Source organism: Pagrus major, chromosome 16 (genome assembly GCF_040436345.1).
Source record: "Pagrus major chromosome 16, Pma_NU_1.0".
Lineage (NCBI taxonomy): Eukaryota > Metazoa > Chordata > Actinopteri > Spariformes > Sparidae > Pagrus > Pagrus major.
This window is the reverse complement of record NC_133230.1, coordinates 1,985,611-2,002,139: the sequence shown is the minus strand read 5'-3', so window position 1 is coordinate 2,002,139 and position 16,529 is coordinate 1,985,611. Positions and strand designations below refer to the sequence as shown.

Genomic DNA, 16,529 nt, shown 5'->3' with positions numbered 1-16,529 from the left:
TCAAGAGAAACAATAATATGCCCATGAAATGTATTTTACTTAAGTGTCGGTTCACTTTCCCATATATTTCTCTGTCCTGCCCTTGAGATTTGTTCATGTGATGCCACTTTTGACAGCTCTGTGAACCATTCCCTCCAGTTCCTCATAATAATTTGTTTTTCCACCATTATACTGGTGTGAATTAAGTCCATCGGTCCGTCCTTAGATATCATTTGTGGATCACTAAGAATGTGGAGGCTTGGGCTGAAATCAAAGTTCCTTAAACAACCATGAATCTTTAGGATGTTAAAATATATCCATACATTGATACAGGAATTTAAATTACTGTATAACATATTCTGTTTATTATTTATTTTGCGACAAGGTCTGTAAATATGAGACATTTTATACATAATGACTGATTTTCATTTGAAAGATTTACATCTTTATTTACAAACAGAAATTTTGTACATCCCTATATATTTTTCTGGAACTAAACTTGCTGCTTAAATCCATCAATTTAATAAAGAACAAAAGTTGTAATGAATGTCTGGACTGATTATATCTGTCTATACATACACCTCAGTGTTTTTGTTATTTTTTCTTTACTTGTATTTATTTTTAGTATCTCTACTTTTTCTTCTCATTCCTTATGCACATTTGTTTCATTTATATTTATATACATCATCAATATGTGCTCTCCTGAATTCTTTGTACATTGCTCTCGTTCTCAATAAGGAAAAAAAAATATTTGCAAAATTACATCTTCAAATTTTCAAAAAGGTTTCAAGAGCAGAAAAAACAATATAAGTGATTGTATATTATTATAAATCATGTTTTTTAAAATGCTGATACCACTATGAATAAAATTGTTTCAAAACAGCTGATTTTACATTGTAGTCCCTGAGTTGTGTGCTGTTATTTTGGCGGGGATAGTTTAACCGGAAGTGTTATTGCTGCAGGCTGACTGACCTGAGGAGGAGCAGCACTTTTGACGCAGGTTGTAAACGCTGCTGTAACCCAATCTTACCGAGTGCTGCTCATTTCCGCTCCCTGACGCGCACACAGCGCCCCCTGCTGGGCCGGAAGAGAAGGGCATTATTATTATTCAACACTATTATTAATGACCTGATGTGTTATTTGTGTTTATTTGTTTTCTACTTACACAAAAACAACAACAGACTCCAACTGTGTGTCTTGTTTTTATCACAAAAGCATAAATCACGTGATACACCAGCAGCTGCTGCAGCCTTGTTGGTAAATATTTAAACATTAAGAGACAATTTCCACCTTTGTGATGAAAACTAGCAATAAAGTCCGATTCCTCGTGGGTCAGAACTCCATCAGGTGTGTGTAGGGTCCGTTGGTGTCCAGTTTCAGCACTTGTCTGTTTCCATAAGTCCCGTGTTTCACTTGAGCTCCACTCTCAGCTGAAGCAGCAGCAGCCGTCAGTTCCTTCTCACACAGAGAGACGAAGCTGCCGTACAGCCGCAGCCCGTCCTCTTTGCCGATGTTGTTGTGGTACTGCATGGCCCTGCCTTTGGACTTCCCGCCCAGCGTGGCCTGAGGGACGATCAGCACGCTGCCGGGGAGCTCCAGCACCGACACCAGCTTCCCCGAGTCGGACTCACACAGCCGCAGGTTCAGCAGAGTGGACACTGAGGAGACAATATTTAACATCTCAATGAAGGGTTTGAATATGTGGGTCAAAAGGTTAAGGAAGGTCACTGACCCATCTTGGGCAGGATGTCGTCTGTGGCTCCTTTAAAGAAGCAGATGTAGATCACCATCCCTCTGTCGATCTGCAGCAGAACAGAGAGAGCCCAGTCCTGTTATCAATGTACGCTGTAATTTATCCACTGATATCTTTTACTATTATATATTCATTATCGATTAAAGGTTATGAATCTTAAAGGTCGTAAGACTCAAAAGTAAAGTACAGCTCAGTACAGTGATATACAAAGAAACACTAGAAGTTACCACTCACAATTCATTTATTCTGACTTATTCTTATTTATGTATTCTTAATCTGAAATGATTTATGTAGATTCACGACAGTTCTGTCCCCTGTTGTAATGAAATAACAATAATACATATAATATGGAATAAATGTAACATCATAAAGCAGTTTTTTGTGTCAGTTTCAGGTCAAAATGAGAAGTAAGTAAGCTTATTATATTGCACTTCAGTGAATGGAAGTTAAAGTATTTCACAGGACGAGGGGAAGAAAATCAATAAGACAAGATATATATATATATATTATTCACATATCTGTGTAAAAAATGTTGGAAAAGCAACATTTTGTACACAGATATGTTAAAAATATTGATCCTAAATGATGCAAAATGCATATTTATTTACTTAGAAGTCACAAACCTTGGGTAAAAAAAATCATTTTTTTCTCCCTTATCCTGTGAAATGCTCTGTAACCTCTATTTACTTAAGTGCAATATAATATAGATATAATACGCTTACTTTAAAGGTCTCCTGCCCCCTAATTTAGCTTCATGATGTTTCCTCTTTTCCATATTACATATATATTATTGCTATCTCATTATAACAGGGAACTGTGCTGCAGTGCATAATGAGAATAAGTCAAAATAAGTGTGTATCACTGCAGCACTGTAAACATGTGTGCAGTTCAGGTGCAGTGAACCTGACCTCACCTGGACAAACTGAGCCTCTGAGTCTTCCTCTGCTGGCTTCACCTGCAGCCTGGCCTGCAGACACTGCTGCAGCACCGTCCGGGCCACAGGTGCGCAGCCTTTCTCCGACATTACTCCTCAGGTGTCGACTCTTTATCCTCTCTGACGTCCCTGATTTAAACTTTAAACATCAACCAGCGGTGCAGAAGAACCAGGTCCAACAAACCCAACCCGAACAGCCAACAAACAGAACAATACTGACTCGTAAACTGACAGAAATGTTCAATGAATGGCAAAGAAAAACTCACGCAACTCACTTCCGCATTAACGTCACCTAAAGCTGCTCAAAGAGGCTCAAGGCTGCGCATCGTTTTCGCAGCCTTTACTTTCCTTTCTCTCCTTTTACTGCCTGTTTTTCATGATCATCATCAGCTTTTGTTATGCAACGCATCAACATTTTAATTTTAATTTATAAGACATGATAGGACACGAGAGTTAAAGTGAAGAAATCAAACACAAGATGAAAGTGTATATATTTAAAAGAACAAAATAAAAGGAGCAGAGAGAGAAAAATAATGTATTATAAAAATGGAAATTTTACTTACTAACGAAACAGTGAAAAAAAAACACTATTTACAGTTAAAAAGTGAAAACTAGGTCTGATTAAATAAGAAAACAAACCACAAAAATAAAAATATACACACGCCTACCGCGCATGCGTACTTTGCGCAGGCTTGACGCGCGCCAGGCTAACGCGCAGAGGAGCTAGCATGGCTCAGCTAACGTACAGCAGACTGTCGCATTTACTGAGAACATCCGTCAATAAACCTTCAGCTCTGCGAACACGGACCGAAACAAACCTCGGACCTGCCTGTTGTGTCCAGTTCGTCCGCTGCCAGGTGAGATTACAGCCTGCTACTGTTAGCATAACACAGGTAAGCTAGCTAGCGGCTTCGCGTTAGCGTCAAGCTAGACAGGAAGCAGGATTCAAACCGGAAGTGGGTTTTATTTTGTATTAAAAAGAAAAGCGACACATCGGATAATAATAGAAAATACATATTCATAACGTAATTGAATGTTATTTCTTGTATTTTTATTTTATTGTAAATTATTAGATACATGTGTTATGAGGGTATTTTCGCTTCGATGCGTAAATTACTTTAAATGCTGTATTATTTAAAGTACACAACAACCGGAAGTGTGTGTTGTATTCGTGGGGACTTTACTCAGAGATTGTCAGTGACCACATATTTGCACAATAAATTGGTTTCATTGCTTAGTTTTTATTCTGTTTTATGTAAATAACGTCATTATAATTAATTAATCGCCGGGCTAATAATTTGGACCACTGTCCCCCTTTATAATGGGTGTGTAACTCATATATATGTCTAAAAACTGAGATATTTTTCCATCTTGGCAGCCCAAAAGTGTTTTTATCAATGACCTTTAACTCACCTATAAAGAGGTAGTATGAATTGTCACAGCTTTATGTAGTTGTGATTGGCTCCCCAAAACAGAAAACAAAAAAACTTTAACTTCGTACCAGACTCCATGTTAAATCTTGTCAATTTAAGGTTTTCTTTCTCAGCATCAAAGAAACAGAGCTTGTACCGTATATGTTTGGATGTTTTCTGAAATATGTGGGACTAATGGTAAATTCAGCATGAGCCATAGATCAACATTGGTGTTATTAAAAGTGACAATGAACATTTTAAGGTCATATATCAAAAAAAGTGAAAAGCATAGCATTTATGTTCATTTTTCTTGAAGTTGTTTGTCACTAGTTTCCGGTGTGAAAGCTTCAAAGAGTTTCCTGGTAGATGGTAAAGGAGTCTTCTCGTCCAAACCTTCAGATTGTTTTCACTGTGCACGTCGTGTGTTGTGGTGTTTCTCAGAGGTCGGTGGACAGTAAGGCGTTACAGGAGAGGCAGAAGCAGCACATGGCGAGAGGTCTCCCCAAACAGAAGCCCATCACGGGGGTCAAACAGGTCATCGTCGTGGCTTCAGGGAAAGGTGGCGTGGGCAAGTCGACCACCGCAGGTACAGCAGAGATTACCTGCTTTTATTCTTCAAGAGCAAATGCAAACAGATCTTTAGGAGTTAATTCCTTCATGTCTGAGTAATCTGTTTCTCTGTCTCTGCAGTGAATCTGGCTCTTGGATTAATGGCCAACAGTCCGGTACGAAGTCTCGTTTTCTTTTTTTCTCCTCTTTTACATTTTAGCCATTTAGTCATTTACCTAAATTGTGCTCTTACCAAGAAAAATGTTTGAAAGTTGGATACTCTTGTATATTGATCTTCTCTTTCTTTCCGTCTCAGTCGAAGTCAGTCGGTCTGTTGGACGCTGACGTCTACGGTCCGTCGATTCCCAAACTGATGAACCTGAAGGGAAACCCGGAGCTCTCTGACAGTACGGCACATTGTTGATCTTTCTCTTTATATCCATCTTTGGTCAGTGATCTTTATGTAATGTAGTGTTATTTAACATGGGCCCTAAGTTAAAATATATTGCCGTCTGAATGACTGATGTGTATTTCTGTGCAATCAGGAGACATTTGATGAAGCTTCTGTTCCTGTAATCTGACTTCAGCTGTTTTCTTTTTCTTCCAGACAATCTGATGATCCCGCTCACCAACTATGGGATTCCTTGGTGAGTCATCACATCTCCCCCCTTCTCTCTGAGCTCCCAGTTTAGAGGCAAAAGCAAATTAAATTGTCCCTCCTGTTCTACCCTCTTGTGACTCTGCCCTCCTCTCTGTCAGCATGTCGATGGGATTCCTGGTGGAGGACGTGGCTCCCATCGTGTGGAGAGGGCTGATGGTGATGTCAGCGATAGAGAAACTGCTCAGACAGGTGAGAACGTGTCGCAGACTGATAGTGAGAGTGGCCGGAAAACAAACTTGATTTGAATTCTAACAGACGGAGTGTTTATAGGTGGACTGGGGGTCGTTGGACTACCTGGTGGTCGACATGCCTCCTGGGACAGGAGACGTCCAGCTGACGATCACCCAGAACATCCCGATAGCAGGTGAGTTCAGAAAAACCCTCACCCTTTTATGACTTTCTCTGCTTTTTCTCAATCTCTACAAGGGAAGTGGCGAGTGCTCAGATAGCTTGTCTGATGTCAGGAAGGCCACGGCCGACGGTGAGTTTTAATTTGAAGACGTAAAATGTGTCTGTGTTTTGTTCTATAGGAGCAGTAATCGTGTCGACGCCGCAGGACATCGCCCTGCTCGACGCTCGCAGAGGAGCCGAGATGTTCAAGAAAGTTCACGTGCCGGTAATCTGAGCCACAGCCGTTAAGTCTGACGCGTTCATCCACAGACTGAGTGTTAAAGTTACAGGAGGGTGAAAGTGTTTGGTGTTCCCGCAGGTTCTCGGCCTGGTGCAGAACATGAGCGTCTTCCAGTGTCCCAACTGTAACCACCAGACTCACATCTTCGGCTCTGACGGGGCCCGACAGCTCGCAGACACTCTGGGAGTCCAGTTGTTAGGTAGGTAGGAGGAGCGGCGGGAACATCGGCTGCTCATTTTAAAGCAAAGACAGACGATGTTTTATGATTAAGTTCTGGAGTACGTTAAACCCACAACATCCTGAACGTTTGACTCAATTATATCACCAGTACAAAAGTGAAATCAGGTAACCGATGCATCCCTACTCCACAGGTGACGTTCCTCTTCATCTAAACATCAGAGAGATGTCAGACAGAGGGAAGCCAGTGGTCGTCTCCTCGCCTGACAGCCCAGAGGTCTCTGTTCTGTTCTGTTCTGTTCTGTTCTGCTCTGTTCTGAGGTGTATTTTTGTTGTGTAGTGCTTTAATTTGTGTGTGTTTCCGTGTGTGTGTGTGTGTGTCCACTCTAGGCGGAGGCGTACAAGAAGGTGGCGTCCGCTGTGGTCCGGAGACTGGAGGAGCTCAACACTTGATCGACAGCTCCAACAGGAAGTCAACATAAACTGTGGACACACACGTGAACACACACTCCATGACAAACAACAACAACAACAGCAACACACACATGGAGACAGAAACGCACAAACGTCTCTGCTGTCGTAACGCACAATACGTTCACTTCAAAGCACTACTAACATCAGTACACACTGTATAGTTTACTGTGTACTAGTACTGCAGTATTACTGAATAAATGTGATGCATTTAGTCGTGTGATGATATTCAATAAAACTGTGAGGTGAGGTTCATGTATTTAAACTTCATTACCCAGAGTTCCAATGTAGTCTGAATGACAGACAATAAAATAAAGAAGATGAAAAAAAACAATAATTATCTAATAATTATCTAATAATTATTAGATACATGCAACAGTAAATTACATGTTTTATGTTTTCTTCTAAGAAAACTGTATTTTTGTTGTAAACAAGAAGCTGATAAAACCATCACATCACAAATAAAGCCTCTATATAACTGTCACTATGTCATGTATGTATGTATCATTTGTAATGTACATATATACAAAAAGGCGTTGCAGCATTTTCCTAAACAACTGAAGTAGCTGGAGATTAGAAGCTGGGGGAAGACGACGAAGAAGAAGAAAGCCTTCCTGGATGTTTCATGTCAGATCTTCATCATCTGATCCTGAAATAAGAGCTACAAAATAATGTCTAAAAAAAATAAAAAATGTCTCCATACAGCTCGTCTGCTGTAATCCAAGTCTCCTGAAGCCCCGAGATCACAAACTGATTGAAAATAAGTTATTTACATCCTATTTTTAAAGATGAACTCTTCACTGTAGCTGCTCAGATAAAAGCCTGAACCTGTCTGAAGATACACGAGCTGAACGACAGATTCTGGTTTATTTAGGATCATTAATGAAGGTCACTCCTGAGGCTGACGACTGTAGAGCTGCAATTTAGGGAACTGGGAACAAAATTGTTTGGTTTGTCACAAAACCTGAATGATCCTTTAATGTTGGACAATTTCTTGACACTGTTCACTTCTGTGGGCACACAGCAGGGGGCGCTGGCTGCATACTGACAAATAAAAACAATGCTGAGATGTCATGATAGTGTAACATCTAGTCTTCTAGATTTCATCTGAACATGAACCGGTCCACACATCACACAGCTGATAATCTGATGTTTCTGCTGCTTTAATGAGTCATTTTACTGCTGGAGATGTTTAAAGTTGAGCTCATTTTAACTCCTTCACACACTGTTGGCCGGTTTAATCTACAGCAACGCCTCATATTTTATAAGATCATCAGATAAGTCAGAAAAACAGCCAGTTTTCATCTTTGTGACGAAGCGTTTTCCAGCTGATCCGAGAGGCTTTTTAAAGAGTTTAAAGAGAAAGTAACAAAAAAAAACCTGTAAAGTAACTTGTGACTACAGCTGTCAGATAAATGTAGATGTGGAGTAGAAAGTACAAAAGTTATCTCTGAATTATTCATGTTTTTCCTTTAAATCTGTAAATCTGTTGTTTGTTTTGATTGGACGGAGTCACATGACCAGAGGAGGAGGAGGAGGAGGAGGAGGAGGAGGAGGAAGAGGCAGTGATGTCATCAGACGAAGACATTGAATCAAAACAGGCGTTTTTTTCACACAGTCTTCGCCAGAAACTGACCGCAGCTGTGAAATGTCTCACTGTGTAGGCGCTGAACAACCCCCATACACTGCAGACACACACACACACACACACACACACACACACACGGTGACACAGCACAATTGGTACCAGCTGTGTCGTCACAGCAACGAGGCAACGCCGCTCTCAATCCCAAGGTCAACGAGTGTGTGTGGGTGTGTGCTCCTTCCAGACACGGAGGAGGAGGGAGGAGGTTTCTCTCTGGGAAGGTGACGGGACAGTGTTCAGGACTGAGTCTTATCTGAGAAAATCTTTGTTTCGGTTGAAGCACACACACTCACAAAGACTTACATTCATTTCCTGGACACTTACCAGAACTCTCACCCGAGCCACTGACCCAGCCGGCCCAGATGAACCGGTCCTGAGTCCAAAATGTGTCCCTGAGAAGGATTTCCCTCGATGTCTTCTCAAACTTTTGCTTTCACAAACAAGCGTACAGTTTCTTTTTAAAGCTTTAATTCACTTTCTGAAATAAAACTGAAACAGACGACACATTTGCATAATCAGGATTTATTTACACCAAACACACCTCGGCCTCTGGTTTCAAAAACAGCAACATAAACTCATAATCCTCCAGATTTTCTCAGACATCAAAACTCTTCTTGATTTCTTCCACTTGATGAATTTCTGCGTCCTGTCGCTGCCTCTCTGTTTCTCTGTGAAGTGGTTTTCATTGTCCACTCTCTGTGAATGGGATTTAAATTGCACGCCCACGCTCCAGAGATTCACAGGGATTCACAGGGATTCACAGCATGCGTGTCTCATAATGTGGAAGACGACACTTGATCAGTGTGACCGCGGTGTACAGCACTGCTGATGTTTACTGCAGACTTCAGTCCTCAACAGTCGAATACCAATCGAAAATACATATTTTTCCTCTTATCGTGCTGTTTATCCGTCTATCCACATCTGTTTTGGTTTGAGTTGCAGAGTTTTGGAGACGTCCGACTTCTAGATGGCAAAACATTTAAAAAACTTGCCTCGCTGTGAGCTGTTTCTACCAAACTACACCTGCCACACGTATCACTGCTCAGAGGTGAGAGGAGCTGAAATGATTTGTTGTGAGAAAATAATCTTTTTTTTATAATCCATGAATCCATTATAAGAAAAAAAACCAACAGTGCCTCGTTACAGCTTCTCAGTTATGCACGATAGCGAACTAAAACTTCAAGTTTTGACATTGTAGTGACTAAATAGTGAAAAACAATCCATTCGCCAGAGTAATGTTAGCAAAGGATTCTCCTGCAAAACCAGAGATGAGTTAAAACTTTTCTTTATGTTGCAGATTTAAGTTTCTTTAGGCACAGATACCTCTTGGTTAGGGTTAGGAAAACATCATTTTTGGCTCAAAATACCTGTTTTGGTCGCACAAACATGGCCTGCAGATACCTGACTTACCGTCATAGATATCCAGTTTTTGTACAAACTCGGCAGATTCAGATTCACTTTATTGAGTATCTGCATACACAAAATGAAACGAAATACCGTCTCTGCCAGCTCCAATGTGTGTCAGTGCTTTTAACTGTAATAAATATCTATATAACAAGTTAAAAACAAGCTAAAAACATTTAGAAAAGAAAAAGACACAACAGTAATGAAGCTGGGAGAGGCTCCATGAAACAGTACTCTGATTGTCGTCAAATTGTTCCAGGGTCGGCAGCCTTATCGCCTTTAACAGCACCACCGTCTCCTCCACCTCCAGAGAGGTAATACACCTGTAATGTCAACATGATGTGACATATTTTGGCAGAAACGTCTACTGCTAACGTTTTACCCTGTCGACTGGGCTGTGATGAGGAAAAAAGGAGTTTCATGAGGCAACAGGCGACATCACCGTCTCAGCCTGTCACACATAAATACAAACCACAGACTGAAAACTGAGCTCTCAACATGTCTGACTGTCTTCAGCTCCTGGATGGAAATAATGAATGCAAAACACACACACACACACACACACACACACACACACACACACACACCCATCAGTCAACATATTAATTTTACCTCCACCTCGCTCCGTCTCTCTTTCTCCCTGCAGAGAACCGACACCAAACTCATTTAACCTTGAATCAGGAAGTCAATTCTATTTCAGCTCAGGAAATGAACCAGATATATAGAAGAGGAGGAGGAGGAGGAGGAGGAGGAGGAGGAGGAGGAGAGGAAGGAGGAGGAGAGGAGAGGAGAGGAGAGAGGAGGAGGAGGAGAGGAGGTGGAGGAGGAAGAGGAGGAGGAGGAGGACGAGGAGAAGGAGGAGGAGGAGGAGGAGGAGGAGGAGGACGAGGACGAGGATGAGGACGAGGAGGTGAAAGAGGAGGAGGAAGACGAGGAGGAGGAGGAAGTAGAGGAGGAGGAGGAGGAGTAGGAGGAAGACGAGGAGGAGGAGGAGAAGGAGGAGAGGAGAGGAGAGAGGAGGAGGATGAGAACGAGGAGGAGGAGGACGAGGAGGAGGTGAGGAGGACGAGGAGGAAGAGGAGAAGAAGATGAAGAAGAAGAAGAAGAAGAAGAGGAAGAAGAAGAAGATGATGATGAAGATAAAGAAGAAGAAGGAGAAGAAGAAAAGGAGGAAGAAGAAGAAGAAGAAGAAGAAGAAGGAGGAGAAGAAGAAGGAGAAGGAGAAGAAGAAGAAGAAGAAGAAGAAGAAGAAGAAGAAAAGGAGGAAGAAGAAGAAGATAAAGAAGAAGAAGAAGAAGAAGAAGAAGAAGAAGAAGAAGAAGGAGACGCCCTTCCTGTACATTTCCTCTCCTCCATCTGATCCTGAGCTCTTCTGGTATCAGATACAGAATAAAGATTTCCTCTCCTCCGGTTTGATTCATCAGCGCTGAGAGCAGGAACATGAATAATATAACACATTGAGATATATTATTGATTCGGGTTATGTTAAGAAACTTCTTTAAACTTCTCACCTCACAAGAACTCATTCATGTGACGCTGCGACAGAAAGCCTCAGAGATCACATTTACATTTTAATCATCTCATTGATTACAGCCAGATTAAAAATAAAAGAGTAATTACCACGAGGATGGAGCTTTTTCTTTTTACGTCCCCGGTCGCAGATAGAGCACACTTTAATTTTATCAAGTCGGGTTTGATTTATTTATAAAGGACATTTTAAGTGCTGTACCGACCGGAGTGAAGGTAGCACCAGTCAAACATCAGCAGCATCAGGAGTCCGTTAGGTGGATCCAGTTTTCCCCTCGCTGGTGCTTACGTCTGTGTTTGAGCTCTACTTTTGACCTTCAAACACGACTTCAGGAGGCTTCAAACACTAGTGAACACTCTGATGAGGTATTTACTCTTTTATTGTTGCTTTCGATGTGTTTCTGATCACGATAAAGCGTTACGTGTCGACTACTAACGATTTTACACGAGCACCGGACAAAAACAGCTCCTCAGCCACGTTCACGTACATCCGGCCTTCCACCGCCTTCTTCTTCTACTGTTGATTTTTATGTCGTTGAGAAGAAGAAGGAGAAGAGGAAGAAGAATTGTTGTTGGCATCCATGGACATCACTGGACCGTCTCTTGCAGCATCTGTTCCTGCACATGCAGCTGTACGTGTGGTTAGTAAAGATCTGTCGCGGTGCCTGAAAGGTTATCCCAGTAATTAACTGGGATCTTTGTGTGAACGAGGCTTCAGAGTCAAGAAAACAGGGATATAAATAACCAGGTGTCAAGATCAAAACTGAGACGGTAATGAGCGAGACACTTTAATCTAACTTTATCTCGTGGAGTCACACCTTCAAGGCCGTGATGACGGCGGACAGTTGCGACGCGTGATGAGATAAATACTGAAAATCAAAAAAACGACGATAAAAGAAACGTAATCAGTGCAGATGATCAGGACGAGGATAAAAATATCCTCAAAGCACGTCGAGAGTTCAGCTGCAGTTGAATCACGTCTGTCACTCATCCAGCAGCGACTCTCATTTCCATTTTCTTCTTCCTCCTCCTCCTCCTCCTGTGTGTGTGTGTGTCTGTGTGTGAGTGTGTCAGTGTTGTACATTTGCATAATGTATGTGGAATAGACATAAAATACACACTTGTACATGTGTGTGTATCGGCCTGTGTAATGAGCAGGTTTTCTGTGTGAGTCGGTGAATGTGAATTATCTTGTGTGTGTGTGTGTGTGTGTGTGTGTGTGTGTGTGTGTGTGTGTGTGTATTTGTGCCTCAGTCAGCCCTGAAATGAAATATAACTCCTCATTGTTATGAAAACCACATCCTGCATTCCCAAATTAGAGAAGAAGACGGAGAAAATGAGTGGGAGAGACGGCTTTTTACAAACATAGAAACAAACACTGCGATCCTCCACCGCTCGTCTTCTTCTTCTACTTCTTCTTCGTCTTCTTCTGCTGCTGCTCTGTGTTTTTTTGGGCGAGTGCAGGTGAAGACTCGGATCCGTAAACAATAACAGAAAGAAAAAAAATGTTTGGAGGAAGTCGACAGCTTTCTGTGTGATGAAACCACAGACTGCAGCGTACGAGATGTCATAATGAGAAGGTTTGGAGGCCGCGCGGCTTCGCTTTCTTTCATCTTTTGCTGAAGATAAAACAAAAAAATATATAATTTGGGGGAAAGTCGAGCAGAGCCGACACGATGAATCCACTGAAGCGCCTGTTACTGAAACAGTCGACATGAAACGGCGTTTTCGAGAGTCTCGAGCTTCCTGATTGCGTCGGATAGCCGACGAAACAGGAGAGGCAGGCGGGACAAAACGCTGGAAAGTAGAAGCATGTAGCGACGGCAGGATCCATCAGGGAGCGAGAGACGAAACCCACTTTACTCCAAGTGGATACGTTTATCGCCACAGGGCCGAAACCGTGGTGCTTCAGGGAACAAGGTGACAAATTCCTGAAGAAACAAAGACGTACCAAGATGTTTCTGGTTAGCTAACTCCAGAATAAGTACATTTCTGCAAAACCACAGATTTTGAGCATCTTTGTGTTGCAACTTTACGTCTGTTTAGGTTGAATTTTCTACTTCTGTGCTTATGCTCTGGTTAGGTTCAGACATGAACACCACTGTGTTAGGGTTAGGAAAACATCACGGTTTGACGCCACAAAAACAGCTGGAAATGTCTCCAGGTGTCCCTAAAGAAATCCAGTGGCGTGACTGCGGTCGGCAGCCTTATTGTAACATCGGCTCCTTGACTACCGTGTTTCTCGGTTGTTTGCCTCGCAGCAGTTTCTCTCTTGTGATGGTTGTTGTCAGGGAGGAGCCACCAGCTGCACTTCATCAGCGCAATCAAGACCTCTTCTTCTTCTTCTTGTACCCTGCTCAGTCATCTCCACGCTGCCAGTTCGTTGTTCGTGCAGCCACTCAAGCCTTTGAGTGAATAACCCTGTTTTCCATCCGCTCACAGTCCTGCCTGTCCTCTTCGCCAGCCAAGCCATCTCCTTATCATACCTTATATATCATACCTATACCTTTTCCTGCAAAAAAAACTGATTTCCTGGCTCCTCTGGTGTTATCTGCATTTGGGTTCAGCAGCTAATTGCCTCATAACACTTAACACCGGCTGTAATAACACCACCGCCACCATCCTCTTCACCTCCTGAAAGGTGGCTAATAGGCATATAATGTGAACAGTGGATGTATCTGTGGTTTGAAGAGACGTTAACTGCTAATAATATATCCTGCAGACTGGAATACATAACCTCATCGTGATCCATCCTGCGGCCTCTCTGTCACTCGCTTCCAAAACAAATGCACGCACCACCAACTCGCGCTAGCAAAGGTCTTGCTGCTAAATACAACCTCTTTTTACCGTGCGTCTCACTTTGCGGCCAGATTATCCGCCGCTTAACGAGCAAAGCGGAGTCGGACACACCCTGAAAATACTTGCATCTTGCACTTCAGACCAGGCGCCATAGACCCTTGTGTTTAATGTGCAACCTGGTTTCAAGCGACTTTTCCTGGAGCGCCATTTTGTGACTCGTGCACCCAAATGTTCGGTGTTTCTCAGTGAAAGTGTCTCTGTTGTCGACTCTGTTGTCGACTCTGTTGTCGACTGTGTGTGTCTCAGTGAAGCTCGCAGCTTTTATCATGAAGGAGGTCAAAGGATTCTTCACACCCGTCGCCCACTCGCCTTCCCTTCCTCTCCCTGGACACACACACACACACACACACACACACACACACACACACACACACACACACTCCTTAGTGACCTTGGGATTTTTTCGTTAATAACGATAAACAGCAGCAGCTGGTAGCAATTGTGCTGTGTCACTGTGTGTGTGTGTGTATGTGTCACTGTGTGTGTGTGTGTGTGTGTGTGTGTGTGTGTGCTCTCATTAACGCAGCACCCCCACACTCCTCCACTCATCTGTCTTCTTCTTCTGGGAAAACAAGGTGAGACCTCCTCATCTCATTTTGCTCTTTCTATCTCTTTTTCCTTCTCACACAATCTTTCTCTTTTTCACCTCTTCGTCCTTCACTTCTTATTGTCTCTGTTGCCTCCCTCCTCTCCCTCGTCTCCCTCGTCTCCCTCCTCTCCCTCCTCCCCTTATAGTCTCATTTTATTCCCTTCTCTCTCCCTCCTGGCTGAAGTCTTCCTCCCTTCGTCTCGTCTCCTCTTCATGATTCACGTCACACAGACACAAAGTCAACACTGAAGGAACAATTCTTCCATTTCTGCAACTTCAAATGCTGCTGAAAACTCTCCCTCCCAGCATTTACACAAAGAACAAGGGAGCAGTGACGAGCATGCGTGGCCTTGTGACTATACAGTCGGTCATGCAGGGGGGTGAACGTAGCATGGACGGCGATGGAGTCAGAGCGACTATCCGACTCTCTGAGTCACTTCTGAAAAGACAGGAAAGCTCGTTTGTTGTGTTTACTGCCACCGTAGAGGAATAAATCTGAGGTAGGACGACAACTTTCCGTCCCTCGAGTGTTTCCAAGCGGTGTTATCGTCGCGACGACAGTAACAACTACCAACCACACAGGATAAAACACGACTATTCATTCATTTAGTCGACAACCGGCGCTGCCAGATGTGCGATAATTATTGTGTTTGTTTACTGTTTTCCTCTGAGAACAGCTTCTTTATTCACTTATGGAAAAATACACATTTCTACATTTCTGAGTTTGTATTATTACCTCATTAAAAGTGTAAATATTAAAATTCTGAGTTTGGATTTCTTCCCCTTTAATCTGATTCATACTGTCACATCTGTGTAGCCTCGAGGGTCGCTGAGAAAAATACATTTGTGTATGCAAATAAGCAGTGAGGTATAAACTGAACCGTGTGTGTGTTTGTTTATAAACCCTTAAATGCTTCAACAGAGGACGGTTAATTAGAAATGAACTGATATCTTCCACCATTTTGGACAAAAGTCGGCGCTGAGCAGCTCGTCTCTCGTCGTCCTCCTTCTTCTTCTCCTACTTGTACGACGATGAAACTTAATTGCCAAAGTTGCAGATTGATTGACTGAACTATCGGGGGAAATCGTGACACGACAGCCCCCCTCCCCCCTTTCATTTCCCATGATGCTCTGTGCTCCAGTGGTTTGAAACAGAACAAAGATGGAGTACAACAGTGTGTGTTCGGTCCGCCTGTCAAAAGATGGAGCCTCCCTTTGTCTTGTTAAAGGTCTGCGTGTGTGTGTGTGTGTGTGTGTGGGAGGGTTAATAAGCGATGTGGTTCACCTGAGTCCCCTCAGCCTCGGGCCAGACGGTCAGACGTGTGTGTGTGTGTGTGTGTGTGTGTGTCTGAATTATTTATAGCTAAAACGAAAATCGGTGCAGTTTAATTTCTTTTTCTTCATAATTTCAGTGTCTCGCCCGACCATCGGTGCAGAGTTATGGAGGAGTTGCAGGCTGGTGTAGTGATTTCCTGTCGACTCGCACACAAATTCAGTTTCTTGTATTTAGTTTTTAAAGTCCGTGTTCGGAGTCGTCTCCTGCTCGTATCTATTAAGCTGATATAAGCAGCTCTTCAGGCGTGTTTTCCTCCTCCTTCCTTATTTTTTAAGTTTCTGACATTTCACCAAATCCATCTGGTTTTATGTTTCTTGAAACCTCAAGTAATATTATGCTGCACCATCTTTTTTTTTAAAAGCTTCGGTGCTGCGAGGACATTTTCATCCATCTCTCCGAGCTGTGGGGAGTTCCTACTTAATGGATCCTAAAAAAAAAAAATAGATGACCTTTTCAACTTTGCATTATTGAAAGAGGTTCAACTTTCAACAGGAAGCTGAGCAGGCTGACACCAGAGAAACGAGCTGCAGCAGGACGCCTCATTATATCTCATTATGGCGACACTTTTAACGAGTGCTGGCAAAAAATATAGAACTAAACTA

General features: G+C 42.6%; 2 protein-coding genes across 2 annotated transcripts; one reads left to right on the top strand and one right to left on the bottom strand.

The window, feature by feature from the left end:
- Positions 1–1,168: 1,168 nt before the first annotated feature.
- Positions 1,169–3,058, bottom strand: dtd2 (D-aminoacyl-tRNA deacylase 2). The gene is made up of 3 exons (XM_073484098.1): positions 2,646–3,058; positions 1,712–1,781; positions 1,169–1,637 (listed from the first exon to the last, which is right to left on the bottom strand). The coding sequence occupies exons 1-3, from the start codon at positions 2,754–2,756 to the stop codon at positions 1,312–1,314; spliced, it is 507 nt and encodes a 168-aa protein (XP_073340199.1). The 5' UTR covers positions 2,757–3,058; the 3' UTR covers positions 1,169–1,311.
- A 302-nt stretch (positions 3,059–3,360) lies between these two features.
- On the top strand, positions 3,361–6,781 carry nubpl (nucleotide binding protein-like). Its single transcript, XM_073483720.1, has 11 exons — positions 3,361–3,523; positions 4,520–4,664; positions 4,769–4,803; positions 4,944–5,034; positions 5,235–5,274; positions 5,387–5,477; positions 5,559–5,652; positions 5,819–5,904; positions 5,998–6,118; positions 6,291–6,373; positions 6,487–6,781. The coding sequence occupies exons 1-11, from the start codon at positions 3,395–3,397 to the stop codon at positions 6,547–6,549; spliced, it is 978 nt and encodes a 325-aa protein (XP_073339821.1). The 5' UTR covers positions 3,361–3,394; the 3' UTR covers positions 6,550–6,781.
- The last annotated feature ends 9,748 nt before the right edge of the window (positions 6,782–16,529 follow it).

Excerpts from the sequence above, each read along its gene's own strand:
- dtd2 (XM_073484098.1), bottom strand. The coding sequence starts at position 2,756 with ATGTCGGAGAAAGGCTGCGCACCTGTGGCCCGGACGGTGCTGCAGCAG. Across the intron at positions 1,782-2,645 it reads CAGAGGCTCAGTTTGTCCAG|ATCGACAGAGGGATGGTGAT; the intron begins GTGAGGTCAGGT and ends GTTCTGCTGCAG. Across the intron at positions 1,638-1,711 it reads CGACATCCTGCCCAAGATGG|TGTCCACTCTGCTGAACCTG; the intron begins GTCAGTGACCTT and ends TTGTCTCCTCAG.
- nubpl (XM_073483720.1), top strand. The coding sequence starts at position 3,395 with ATGGCTCAGCTAACGTACAGCAGACTGTCGCATTTACTGAGAACATCC. Across the intron at positions 4,804-4,943 it reads GATTAATGGCCAACAGTCCG|TCGAAGTCAGTCGGTCTGTT; the intron begins GTACGAAGTCTC and ends TTTCCGTCTCAG. Across the intron at positions 5,275-5,386 it reads ACCAACTATGGGATTCCTTG|CATGTCGATGGGATTCCTGG; the intron begins GTGAGTCATCAC and ends CCTCTCTGTCAG.